This window comes from Tenrec ecaudatus, chromosome 17, assembly GCF_050624435.1.
Source record: "Tenrec ecaudatus isolate mTenEca1 chromosome 17, mTenEca1.hap1, whole genome shotgun sequence".
Classification (NCBI taxonomy): Eukaryota; Metazoa; Chordata; class Mammalia; order Afrosoricida; family Tenrecidae; genus Tenrec; species Tenrec ecaudatus.
In genome coordinates, this window is record NC_134546.1 from 62,213,797 (window position 1) to 62,227,257 (window position 13,461).

General features: G+C 59.8%; 1 protein-coding gene across 1 annotated transcript; it reads right to left on the reverse strand.

Moving 5' to 3' along the window:
• Positions 1 to 5,176: 5,176 nt before the first annotated feature.
• SKOR1 (SKI family transcriptional corepressor 1) lies at positions 5,177 to 13,209 on the reverse strand. The gene is given in 10 exon segments (XM_075535942.1): positions 5,177 to 5,271; positions 5,787 to 5,852; positions 6,381 to 6,455; positions 6,699 to 6,773; positions 8,004 to 8,075; positions 8,550 to 8,657; positions 9,508 to 9,598; positions 10,659 to 12,858; positions 13,104 to 13,158; positions 13,161 to 13,209. Coding segments are annotated over 10 exon segments (2,886 nt in total).
• Positions 13,210 to 13,461: the final 252 nt, after the last annotated feature.

Genomic DNA, 13,461 nt, shown 5'->3' on the forward strand with positions numbered 1-13,461 from the left:
GCTGGCATCTCATCCAACAGCCTCCAGTGGGGAGATGACTCCCAGGCTGGGCACTCACCAGAAGTCAGGACTGGAGCTGAGACGCAGAGCCCCTGAGGCGCCCTGGGGCAGATGCAGGTACTATCTCTCCAGGCAAGAGCTCTGGGCTGCTGAGCAGTGTCCCATCAGGGACCCATTTCTCTTCTCTTCAGTGGAAATGAAATGATCCTTTCCAGGTAACAGCCGAGAATTGGGGTCTGTGGGAACTTTCGACGCGCCTCCTGGCCAACTCCTGGCCTTGGATGCATGGAGTTAGAAGGACAATCTTTGGGAGTTAGTTTTCCCTTCTTCCCACAGAAGATACTTGGTTCTTTGGAGGCTACTTGGGCAGTAGGGTGGGCAGTTTTAATGCTTGATTGGTTCTAGCCCTTTCAGTCAAGGATACCCCTTGAGATAGGAATGTTATTAGTCTGCATGTGTGTAGGGGGTGGTGAGGGTGGGGGTGGTGTGAGGAGCCTGGGAAGGGGTGTTAGCAAATGCAAAATAAAGGACTTGGCCCAGATCACCTACAGGCAGAGGAAGAACTGTTGGAATGTTCTTAAGAAACACTTTGTTCTCCTTGGCATAGCCATTGTCTCAGGGCAGAAATTAGGAAATAAACAAGCAATCTCTGGTCCTGGAAAAATCCAGAGAACTGGCTGACTTTACGGGCTCTTCACTAACTTTCTGAGAGCGAGGAGTTGGCCAGTCCCATTGTCCTGTGGGCACACGAGTCAATGAGAGTGGGTGTGGGTGCTGCAGGATGCCACTCCACTCCGAACTTTCCAGAATTCTTCAGAGAATTCCAAAGCAATGATTTTTCCCCCCTTTCTTGGAACAGCAGAGGGTCACAAACTGGAGCCCAGAGACTTTTTAAAAGCATTCCTGTCTGGAGCCTCACAGCTGGAAAAGGAACCCAGAAAGAATTGTAATCCTAGCAAACGCAAACATATTGGCACTTCTTATAGCCAGGACCCATTCTAAATGCTTCGCATCTATTCAGTCAATAAATACACAAATCAATCCCATTAAGTGGGTACTTTTTCTTTCACAAGGAGCCTTGGTGGCAGAGTGGGTTACACATTGGGCTGCTAGCTGCAAGGTCAGTAGGTCAAAACTACCAATTGCTCCTTGGGAGAAAGAAGAGGCTTTCTTCTCTCGTCCTGGAAACCCACAAGGAGATTTCGACACTGTCCTATAGACTCTGTGGAGAAAAATTGACACGAGGGTAGCGAGTTTGGGGTTTGGGGATATTATATATACTGGGGCATAGAGGTGCGACCCTTTGCCCGATGTCACACAGCTAATTAATGGCAGAGGGGTCAAGATCCTAGAAATATGGCTTATAGAATTTATGCCCTTAGCCACCCCCTGGGGGCATACTAGTTTGAAACCAAACCACCAGGTGGCCAGCGGGAGAACTCACTGCTCCAATAAAGAGTCACAGCCTCAGAAACCCACAGGGGCAGTTCTGCTTGTCCTATAGGGTCACTATGAATCAGAATCCACTGGATGGCAGTACGTCTGGCTTTTTGGAACTATACCTTAAGCCTCCACTAGGGGTAAGGAGGGAGTTTTGTTAGGGTTAATGAGACAGAATACACAGGCCCGGTTCTGTTCTTGTGGGTCTTTCTCATTCAAAGGCAGGAACGGAATTTTTGTACAAGCTAAGAATAGGTACACATGTATGTGCAGGGTGACCTTGCAAAATGGGAGGGAGGGAAGAGAGAGAGAGAAAGAGAGAGAGAGAGAGAGAGAGAGAGAGAGAGAGAGAGAGAGAGAGAGAGAGAGAGAGAGAGAGAGAGAGAGAGAGAACGAGCCCTCTGTGGGTGTGATTGGAACTGGAAGAAAGTTTTCTTGTTCTAGGTTGATGGTCTGTCACTTAAAGCGAATCTTGTTAGGGAAGGGTCTTCTGAATACGGAATGCAAGCCCGTACTTAATTAACCTCACGGCAATGGGTTGTGTTGCTGCTTGGTAGCTGTTCTCCAGCTGCATCTAGGAGTTACTTCACTCGGACCAGTCCCGCAACTGTGTGGGAAGTCGCCAGAAGACTAGGATGCATCCTGTCTTAGGAACACTAACACTCCGTCGAAAACAGACACAGACACAATAACAACAATAGCAGTTTAGGGAGCTGAGCGGCCCTGTGGCCTCAGGAACTAAGTACCGCGCAGAGGCAGAGCGCAGGAGGAGGGAAGGTTACCTGCCACCACGGGGAGTCGAGGTAGGACGGGTATTTCAAAATGCCTTTTGCCAACGGGTCACCCGCATTTGCTGAGGAAATGGAGGTGACTTCCTGGTTTCTCCGAGGGGAGGGAAAAATCAAGCCACCTGATGCTGTTTCCACCGCCAGCTCTGACTTCACTTCGCTCACTCTCCCTCCCATCCTGGATTTGGGGTGTGTGTGGCATGATGACTCCTAGCCCAAGACCTCAGACTGGGCTCTGGATCGGGGCCGGACCTCTGTCGGCATTGCCAAAGGTCAGGAGTGCCCAGCAAGACACCTCGAGAGACCAGCTGCAGAACATCCGGTGCTCCGTGGTCCCCTCCCCAACCCCAAATGCCACTTCTCAAAGAACCCAGATGCCCCAGTCTGGGGCCTTCGGACTTTGGCTGTAATGCCTAAAAGCAATCGCCAGGTGGCAACGTTGTGGCGAGAAAGAAACTTTTAAGAAATCGTGGGTGTTTTCGTGTGTGTGTGTGTGTGTGTGTTTTCCAAAGCATATTTTCCCTATTAATGTTTCATTTAACTTAATTAGAATCTGGTAAACTAATTAAAGTAGCTACGAGCCCCGCAATCAGCAATAATTCGTATAATTATTGATAATTACATCCCTACCAATCGCTTGGTTATTAACATTTGGGGGGGAACAAACCTCTTCTGAAGGGAGGGGCGCGAGGCACCGGAGGCTTTGGGCTTTCTCCGTCGGACGCGGCCCCCCACGCCCCGGGCGCCCCTCCGGGCGGGACCGCACTGCGGGCGGGGGTTGGAAGTCGGTGTTGGGCATGGACATTTGCTAGGTTCTTCTGTGTGGGACGCAACGTCGCAGGAACTCACTTCCTGCCGGAATGGTGACTGTGATGCCCGGTTTACAAACTAGGAGAGTGGGCTCCCCAGAAGGCGATGGGGACAAGGCTGGCGCCACCGTCCACTGGTGCCCCCCCCCCCCCGCAGCCCCTGGCACGTCCCAGGGAGCCGCCTGCTCCGCTACCTCAATCCCGGTCGGCCCTTTGAGGAGGGGCCTAGGTTATTCGCACCCACAAGAAATGGTCCTCGCTCCTTCGGAGGGCCCTCGCGCACTGCAGATGGTGCGTCTGGAGGTGACTCAGTCCTTCGCGAGATGACCTGCACCCCTAGCCTTTCTCTTCTTTTCTGAATCCAGTCTCCGGGCTCCATGCACAAGGGGGCTAGCGCCGGCGTCCTGCCTCGACTGTGCGGCTGGGCCCCTTGCCACTAGCGGACGGCTGCGCCTGGGCCCTCCGGTGACTCGCCCGAAATCTGTGCTCCCGGCGCTCGGGCGCGCGGGTCCGGGGTGCAGGGCGCAGGGCGCTCTGCTCCCGCCCAGGGGCGGTCGCGTTCCGCAGGGCCTGACCGAGGTGGTACCCAGGGCTCACAGGGCGTCGGTCACCCAGCCCCTCCGCCCGTTTGCAGAGGAGACGAAATTGAAGTCGGGCCTGAACAATTCCCCCGTATGGTGACTTCTCCCGCCCCGCCACATTTCCTGCCTGCTCCCACTCCCCAAAGTACTGTACAGAAACGAAGTCACGGATACAGGGGATGGTGTCCCCACACAGACCCAGGTTCTCCGTGCAAAGTGAGGCCCGAGAGGGACCCCTGGCAAATGAGGTCTCATCTCAGGGCAACCCCCGCCCAGGTTGGTGCCATCTGGCCCCAGCTCCAAGCCTGACCCGGAGTGGCTGCGTGGCACGTACACCTGAATGCCCCCACGTCTGCGATCCCGCTTGGGTTCCCACCAAACTCATTGACTTCGTGTCATAGCGCCCCTATCGTCCGATACCCCCAAATGGACAGAACACGATAACTCTCCCATCCAGAGTGCTGTCGACGCCCAGGAGCGCTCCTGGGACGACTTCCCCAGTGGGGCAAGCACACGTGAACTCGAAGGAAGAGAATTAAGAAAATCGGCCCGAGGACAAGGTGCAAGGGAGTCTTTATCGGGGAGTGCTAGGGACAAACTGGGAGCGTGGGGGAGCTGCTGCGGACCGGGGACCAGAGTTGGGTGAGAGCCCAGTCCGGGTCACAGACTTGGACTTCGGTTCCCCTCTGAGGCCGCAAACACAGAGGGGCATTCCCACCCCTGGGAGGTGGGCTCATTAATGCGCCCCCCAACCACCGATGCCCACCTGTTGTGAAGCGCAGAGTCCACCTTCCTCTCCCCGCCCCGTCCCTTTTCCACCCCACCCCCACAGTCCAGGAAGTCGCAGTTTTTGTCATTGTTGTTTTATTAAAAACAAAACAAAGTCACAGATACAGGATGGTTTCCCCAAACAGGCTCAAGGTGGCCGCCATCTCGTGAGTCGGTTGTTGCCCTTTTAAAGTGCTGTTACATCAAGAAGTTACAACAAATAATAGACAAAGCAAAATCCAAATGGGGATGCAAAACGGAAGTGGAAGTAGGGCCAGGAGGGGAGGCAAAATAACTTACAGCAAAGACAAATTAAAGTGACCCCAATACTGAACCAAGAGACTCACAATACATTTATATCCATTGCACATAGCCACTTTGTCATTAGGAACCAGCGTGTCAGAAGTGGACCGGACTGGGCAGCGCGGGCCGACACCCGCGAAGTTGCTGCATGGTATTCACAATCCTGGGGCTCAAGGCTGGAGAGTGGAAGGGGGAGACACACCCCTTCCCTTTTTCTCCCCTCTTTCGGTCCAGTTTGCCCTTGAGGTTCGATGTCCCTGGGGCCAGGCTTGGGGTGAGGCAGTATTTACATTTGGAAACGGAGCCGGGGTGGGGGTGGGGGCTGGGCCAGGGAGCCCGGGAAGGGAGCCGGCGGGCGGGCGGGAGGCCGTATTTACATCGGTCCGATCCGAATGGCTTGTTCCTCGCTCTGGGCCTCCGCGGCCGCGGGTATTTACAGGACGGGAGCAGCATGGCTTGAGGGCGCGAAGGCGCGGCCGGGCCGGCCCTAGGGCAACAGCGGGGGCTTGAAGGAGCAGTTGCCGGTGCAGTGGCGGGGCGTCAGCATCTTGCAGGAGAAGTGGTGCAGAGCGTCGTGGGCTTCTGGGAAGATAGCCGCACACACGGACCACATTGGGCACCTCGCCGGCCTCGGCCGCAATGCGCACCGGCGCCCTCCCCCAGCCCAGCCCAGCTCCGGGGATACGGGTTTGGGGCTCGCTCAGAAGTTCTCGGCCGCGTTTATCACAAGGAGGGAGCCCAGGGGAGGGAGACCTGATAGCCTCCTTGCACCGCCCCTCTGCCCCCATCCCATAGCCCCAATTTACAGAAGAAGAAACTGAGCCCCAGCGAAAAGGATCGGTCTTCCCACGGCCAGCAATGGGCCCCCACGGCAGACTTCCCAGTTCTGGGAGTTCAAGGAGCTCTCTCGTTTTACCCTACTTTGCTACAATGCGTCCCCCAATGCAATCAATTCCCACAGAGGTCTTCTCAGTTTATGAGAGACGTAGGCCCGGCTCCCCCCCGCCCACCCACTCGTTCCCACAGTTCATTCATTCACCGGCAGAGCCAGGCCAACACCCATCACCCCTCGGGCCTTTGTCTCCACGACTCCGCACCTTTCAGTTTCTGCTGGATGGCATAGCGCGCCTTCCGCTCCTGGTCCAGTTCGTTACACAGGGTGTCTGGAAGACAAGGCGCGGGCGCAGCGGGTGAGGAAACACAGGCGGCAATCAGGCCAGGGTCACCGCCGGGGCCTCACCCGGTCGCAGGCCCCAGCTGCGCGCCACAAACTGGGGGTGGGGGTGGGGAGTGGGAGGACGGGGGTGGGGAGGCCCGACGCTCCAACTGCAGCCTAGCGGAGGGAGGAAATGGCCTGAGATGGCGCTTAAAGGCAGACGGATCTAACCAAAATTAAAGCAAACTTAGGCATTACTTCCCAGGTAATTTTACGCCTCGATTTTTAATTTAGAAACCATGGAAATTGCCGCGATAAGAAGTTCAATCACTCCCTGTAATGATGCCTGCAAGCCGTTTGCCGGGCTCGCTTGCCATTCGGAGGCTAATCAGAGTATACAAAGGATATTAAATAAAAAAAATAATTGTTAAATTACCTTCCATTTAAATCCAAATGACTGAGCCAACATTGCGGCTCCTGCCAGACGAGAGGCAGTTACGGCCCCGTGCACGCGCTCACCTGACTCCCGGCTTACCTCTGACAATTTGCAGCTGTTGTACCATTTCTTCTCGATAAGCCAATTCCCTCTTCATTTGATCCTGAAAATTATCTGTGCAAATTGATTAAGTGAGGGCTGTTCCGCACAGCCTCCTCCCCCAGTCCCGCTTTCTACCCCCTCCCCATGGGCCTCCCTAGAACCCGGAACTGCAAGAGTTCTGAGGCTGTGACGGCTGCCAGTGTCCACCCCTCACCCACCTCCGCGCAGGCCCCCACCCCCTACCCCCACCCTAAGGGAGCCAGGAAGGCTGACAACTGAGACGGGGTAGGGGGCGGTATGGCCAGTCTGGGATACCTTTGAGACTCTGAAAATCCCGCTCCAGCTTCTTGCGGAGCTCCATTTGCTCCAGGAGGAGTTTCTGTAACTCGTCTGGGAAGGGGCGACAGTGGGAGGTGAGATGGGGGACGAAGGTCTCTAGGAGTTAGGCAGGCACCCAGACCTAGGACCCCTGGGACAGAGATCCCCAGCACGCAGGCTTTCCCGTTTGTAGCCCCAGGATTCAGGAAGGCAGCTCTCAGCTCCTAAGAGAATTTTACCTCCAGGGTCAGGGAGTACACACTGAACTGCCAGGCCCTGGCTCCAGGAGGGCTTCCTTTCAACCTCTTTCAAAGGAAATAGCCACTCCCTCCCTTCCAGTGACCAAGCAAAGAAGTACCCAAGGCCTTTGAGGGTCTGTTCAAAGCTTTGGGTCATCTTCCTGGGCAAAAACGCATACTCACAAGACCTTGCCTACAATTTCAGGAAGTCTCTGGAACCCCAAATCTAAGCTAAGACACCCCATCTCCCCATATAAAAAGCTAATGATTTGAGAGGTAATGGTTAAGGAGCAAACTTTGTAACAGGGCAGAGTGGGAGATGGACAATAGTCCTCTCCTTCCTCCATCCCTGAGCTGGGCTGGAGAGCTGCAAGGGGCTTCGGGCCCAACTCCGCTCAGAAACCAGCCCCAGTGGCTGTCTTGACCTACAGGTGAATGGTTGGTATCTGGACCCTCCTCCATGAGGAGATAAATTACAGGAATGCTAAGGGGCAAAGTGGAGTGACAGGCTGCCCTTCCCTGTGCCTCAACCCACACACCCTGTTTGTAGGATGAGCAGCAAATCCCACTCTTAGAAACAAAACAAACTCTTGCTCAACCCCCAGTAGAGGGAAGATAGGGAGAGAGTGGTGCATTCATGCCAGAGGGGATAGATAGTTCACCTCACTCACTCCTAAAACAACTACCCTGCAATCTCACTGTTAAAGGAAAAGTCATTTTTTCCAGGAAATTGGAGGTGGGGTGGGGCAGAAGGTCTCTTTTGGTTGTTCACATCCATCCATTCTGAGAAGTGTTTCTTCTTTCTTTCTTACTACACTCATCTGATCACCTCCAAGGCCTCGGGGAACGCAAACTTTCAATAGACCTCTGGGGCTCACTCAACCTCCCCACCCACACCTTCACACCTCAGCACCAGGATAATGCCTTGTCCTCTCCACTCAATGGAAAGGAACAAATTCCCCCAAGAGTGTCTTCCCCACACTCTCCCACACAGGAGCAAGGACCCATCTACAGGAAGGGACAGTTTCCCCCCACCATCACCCCAGTGCAACCCCCACCTCACCTCTGGCCAGGTTCTCAATATCCTTCTCCAAGAGCTGGGTGCCCGAGACATCCAAGGTGAGCCCCTCTTCACCTGGGACACAAGGGGAAAGGTCAGAGGGGTTCCCTCCTAGAAAAGACTGGGCTTCCTTGGAGCAGTGCTAATCAGGGGCCCAGTCCAGACCCTCTGCTTTTAGAGGAAGCCAGCACAGCCCAGGGGCTGCCCTGCCATTTGGGCGGATGTTGCTCTGTGACCTTTTCACCTCCTGTCGTGGATCCAAGGCACACAGACTGGGGCAGCCAGGATAGGAAGTAACCTGTCTTCTAATGGCGACGGTGTATAGCATTTCCTTTTGCCCAGAGAACCCCAAAGGCATCAAGAAGTAGCAACTCAAGAAACTTGGGCTCCCTCGCCGCCTTTAGTGAAGTATTTTCGCGAGTCAGAGAAGAGGACAGATGGCCGCTGACACTGCACGGACACATTTCCACGCAAGTCCTTGGGAACCTGAGCGTCCTAGACCCCCGGGCTCCCGGGTGGGCGTGAGGGGCGAGAGATCCTGGCGCTCACCTCTGTCCGTATTTGCAGGACTGGGCTGGGAGACACTCCTTTGGTCTGGATAGGCTTTCCTCACCTCCAAATCTTCTGCGGTCGAGTGATTGTCTTCCTTCTCCGGCTCTTAAAGGGAATAAACCAAGTTTCAAAAAGAAGCCATGACCCCGAGATCCTGCCTGAGCTGCGTTGAGCCCTATTTAAAGGCGTGGGGGCCGCTGCTGCTCCCAAGCTGTGCGCCTGGGCGGGCGCCTTCAGGCTCTGCGCCTGGGGCTGCCCGCTCCATCGCCGCGTGGCAGCTCCTGGGCCGCCTCCGCGCCGCCGCTCCCTGCCTCTGCAAAAGGCCGGCCTATGAGCCAAGCCCACCGGGGACCAGCGACCTACATCGGGCTCAGATACTGGGGCACCGCGAGCGCGTGCGGCCACCTGCATCGACCTGAGGGCAGTAAGGGTTGGAGTAGGATGGGGGTGGCAGGTGGGGCACCGAATTATCCTCAGCGGGCTGCCTGGGCCCCCTGGGATTTCTGAAGTCCCCAAACCCTCCCCTGTGGGAAGCACCTGTGGGGTGGCCCTGACCAGGACCGCAGCTACTCTGGGACTCCCAGTGACCCCATCCCGGAGCTGGGCTGACACCTGGCTGGGTCCCTGAAGGCTCCACGGCCCAAACCACTTGCTGAACAAATGGGAGGTCCTTCAGCCAGACCTTATTTTTAAAAAAGATTCTAACCCAGTGCGTGTGTGTGTGTGTGTGTGTGTGTGTGCATGTGTGCGCGCGCGCGTGTGCGCAGGGCGTGCTTTTCCCTCTTTTTTTTAGTAACCGAATGGTGGAAGTTGTTCGCTTTGCTTTCCCTTTTATTAGTATTGTTTTTTTCTTTCTTTCTTCCTCTTTGCTCCCTCTGCAGGCATCGGTCTCCCTCCGCCCCACCCCCGCCTCGCGGAAGTCCCCGCGCCCGGCCCGCGAGGCCCCGGGCGTTACCGTGGGCCTCCGCAGCGCAGAGGTAGGAGGCTGCGGGCCCCAGCGTAGCCGCCGCGCTCTTCACGTGCTGCTCCCGCTCGGGCGCGTACACCTGCGGCGGCGGCCGAGAAAGGACAGGCGGTTAGGGGGCGCTTGGTAGCGGTCCGCGGCCGCCCAGCCCCGCGCCACGGTCCCGGAGGGACACCGAGCGGGTGGCGAAGGGGGGCGCGCCGGGGGCGACGCTGATGCCACGGATGGCGACCCGAGAGTTTGCCTCCGTGAGGCCGAGCCAGGGCCCTCCGTAGCCAGCACATCCCCCCAAGACAAAGCACCTCCCAGGTCCGGACCGGGGGCCCCGGCGCCCGCCTCCGTTTCGACAGTTTCCAGCCCACCCGCGCCCGCTTGGTCCCCGGCATAAATGACGCCGTTTGCATCCGGTTAACGATTCGTGTTTTAATGAACCCAATGGAAATATACAGATGTTCGCCCCCACATTCAAGAGGGCAACGCTTCGCTTCGGCCTAGCCGTACCTTCCACCCCCACCCCCACCCACGACGCGGCCCTGTCACCTGAGACCCCACCCCAACCCACCCCCGCACCCCGCCATGCCGGAGCCAGCCGGGCTCCCGCCTTACGCAGTCTCCACTGCCTCCCACCAAGATGGGGCTCTTGGGATGACACCCGGAGAGCTTGAGGGAGGGGGCGGGGATGGCTATGGGGATCCCGACCTGTATTGCTAGGTCCCGGCTGGTGGGGGAAGCGCCGACCCCCTCTCCTTACTCTTCTTCCCCACCCCCGACGCCCTCTGGGAGGGAGCCCTCTGGCCGGCCATCGTACTAAGCTCTCCCTCCCCCCTTTTTTCCTCCAGTCCCTCTAACTCCTCTATGTCTGAGGCGGCGGGGGCGGGGGTGGCTCTGTCCTCAACACAAACTCCCTAAATTCGCTTCCCGGGCAGCTCCCCCAGGTCATCTGAAACCCTCCATCGGGGGTCCCAGAGAGCCCAGCTCCACAGTGCGCCCGAGGCCGGGCCCGCTGGGAGCAGCCAGGGTGTGAGGCTCGAACCGCCGCCGCGCAGAACAAGATCCACCAGACCGCCGGGACCTGGCCCGCCTCCCCGCGGCGCGGACGAGGAGCAGGGCGGCGCCCCCCGCGGGGCGGGCGCGGGGCTCACCTTGGTCGGCGCGGGCCCCCCCAACGGCACGCAAGGCTCTCGCAGCTCATAGCCACTGTTTGGGGGGCTCCTCTCTGGTCTCCGAACCACGTCGTCGGCTGCCGGGTCCCCGAATGCGGACCGACCGGAGGGAGGTGGCCCCGGGCGGCGCCTGGGCTGGGGGCTACTGCCCGCGGGCGAGTCTGCGGAGCCGTCAGCGCCCGAGGAGGTGGCGGACGGCGGTCCGGTCAGCGGGTCGCCGTCGGGGCCGCCTCCCAAGCTGGGCGCGCCAGGTTCAGCCTCGTCCTGGGCGACCTCGTCGTCGGGGAAGCGGTTGGACTCCACGTCCACCTCAGGCTCGTCAGCCGTGTCCACGTCGGGCGAGGCAGAGTGGTAGCTGGAGCTGCCCTCGCTCAGAAAGTCCGGGCTCACGTAGCCCCCGCCGGCCCCCGCTCCCGGCCCTGGCCCGCGGGCCGGCCCCGCACCGTACGCGTCGCGGGTGCTGCCATAGAGCTTGGCGATGCTCTCGGCGTCTTTGACCACCGGTCGGAAGGCCGACACGTAGGAGCCTTTGCGCGGGGCGGGCGGCGGCGGCGGCGGGGCCAGAGGCGGTGGCAGCGCCTCCTCGGCGCCGTCCTCATCCAGCGGCCCGCGGGACAGGGCGCTCGAGCAGCGCTCTTCCGCGCCCAAGCCGCCCTCCTTGGCCGGCTCCGTCCCGTCCAGGGGCTCCGGGCCGCCGCCACCCGCCGCCGCCGCTGCGGCTGCCGCCGCCGCCGCTACAGCCGCTGCCACGGCCTTCGCCTGGCTCTGCGCAGCAGGGTAGGACGGCACCGGGAGGCTGCCCGCCGCCGGCCAGAACATGGGAAACGTCGGGTACACGGTGGCTGCGGCCGCGGCCGCGGCCACGGCTGCTGCGTCCTTGGCTGCCCCGGAGGGCTGGTGTCCCCAGAACATGGCGCCGCCGCCGGGGCCCGCTCCGGCCCCTGGGGGCAAGTGGCCAGCTCCCGGGCCGCCTGCGCCACCGCCAGTACCCGGAGCCCCACCGCCACCGGGGCCTGGGCCGCCCTTGGGCTCGCCCGCTCCCAGCACCGGGTCGTCCTTCTTGGGGCAGAGACCGAAGGCCGTGGGGAAGCCATAGGGATGAGGGAACAGCGGCGGGGGCAGCTTCTGCAGGAGGCCGAAGCCCTTGCTGGGTACCGGGATCACCGGGTAGCTGCGTACGCCGGCGCCCCCACCAGGTCCTCCGGGGCCAGCGGGGCCGCCGGCTCCAGCAGCTAGGCCCAGGCCGCGCTGCGGATGGGGAGGAGGTGGCCCTGGAGGCCCAGCCGCCTCATCTTCGCCACAGCGCAGGCTTTTATGGGGTGGCGGACCTGGGGCCATCTCTGCGCCGCACCCGGGGACACCTGCGCCGCCACTGCCAGCACCAGCCTTCCCCTGTCCAGCAGCACCGCCATTAGCCCCGCCACCCCCGCCGCCTCCCTGCAGCGAGAAGGTCCGCTTGCGCGTGCCGCCATTGAACATGGCCTTGACGTCCTCCCACGCGTGGCTCAGCTCGTCCGTGGCCGACTTGTCACTGAGTTTGAGGTGGCGGCGCCACGAGTTGAAGTTGGCGGCGTCGGGCTGCGTGTACTTGGCGTCGGGCGTGCGATGCGAGTGGAAGATGAACTTGTTGGGTGAGAAATACATGCTGCAGTAGCCGCACTTGATGCACTTGGCGCGCGAGCTGTTGTAGCGCGCGGGGATGAAGCTGCCGCGAGAACCCCACGCACACTCGTGCACCACGTCGAAGGCGAAGTTCTCAGGCAGCTTGGGTGGCTTGTGTTCGCCCAGGAACGACTTGCACAAGCGTTCGGCCTCTCTCTTGGTGATCATGCCGCAGCGGCGCGACGAGATGGGCATGGCCCCGGCCCGACGCAGAATCTCCAGCTGCACCGGCGTACACTGCACGCACGTGATGCCCAGGGCCACGCGGCGGTTGTGGATCTCATTATAACTGTAGTTCTTGAGGAGGGTGTTGGAGATCTGCGCCAGGCACAGGCGCTCCTGGCCGTCGATGACCAGCGACACGATAGGCACCCCGTACAGCGACGTCTCGCCCACCTGGTTGGGTTTGAGAGCGCTGGAACCCGAGTAGGGCTGCAGCTCTTGCTTGGAGTTGGGCGAGGAGCTGCCTTCGCGCCCCGGCCCCAGCTGAGTGGTGAGAGCCTCCATGCCGCCGCTCCTGCGAAACAGAAAAAGCAGAGAGCAGATGAGCCATTTTCAGTGCCACCGCCGCTGTCGCCGCCGCCGCCGCCACCGCTCTGGCCCGCCCAGCGGGGCGCGCAGAGTCGGGCGCTCCGGGGAAACTTGGCAAGGGGAGTCCAAGCTCATTCGCCCCCCTGGACGGGCGCCTTTGTTATTCAGACACGTGCTGGCGCCCGAACAAAAGCCCCCGGGGTTTGGGGAAGTAAAAGAAGTAATGGAGACTCCTGGACTGCCCCAGCTGTTATGAACCCAATCTCATTTACAGAATGGGAAGGACGTGGGCCCAGAGAAGGAGAGGGACTTGCCCAAGGCCACACAGCAACGCCATGGTCGAATCCAGGCTCTTCGGCGCCCAGATTCGTGCGCCTTCAGTCACCCTCGCAGCCCACCCTGCCGGCCAGGGTCCTGAAGTCCGGACTTCGGGGACCCGCCGCCCCTCTGCTCAGTCGCGCATGTACGCGGGCGGGCTGGGGCAGCGCGGGGAGGGGTTGGGAGACTGGGGAGGGGCGGTCACTGCCCATTTCCAGACGGCTGGGGGGAGGGGGAACGAGACGAGAATGCGAGGGGAAGGACCCGAGGC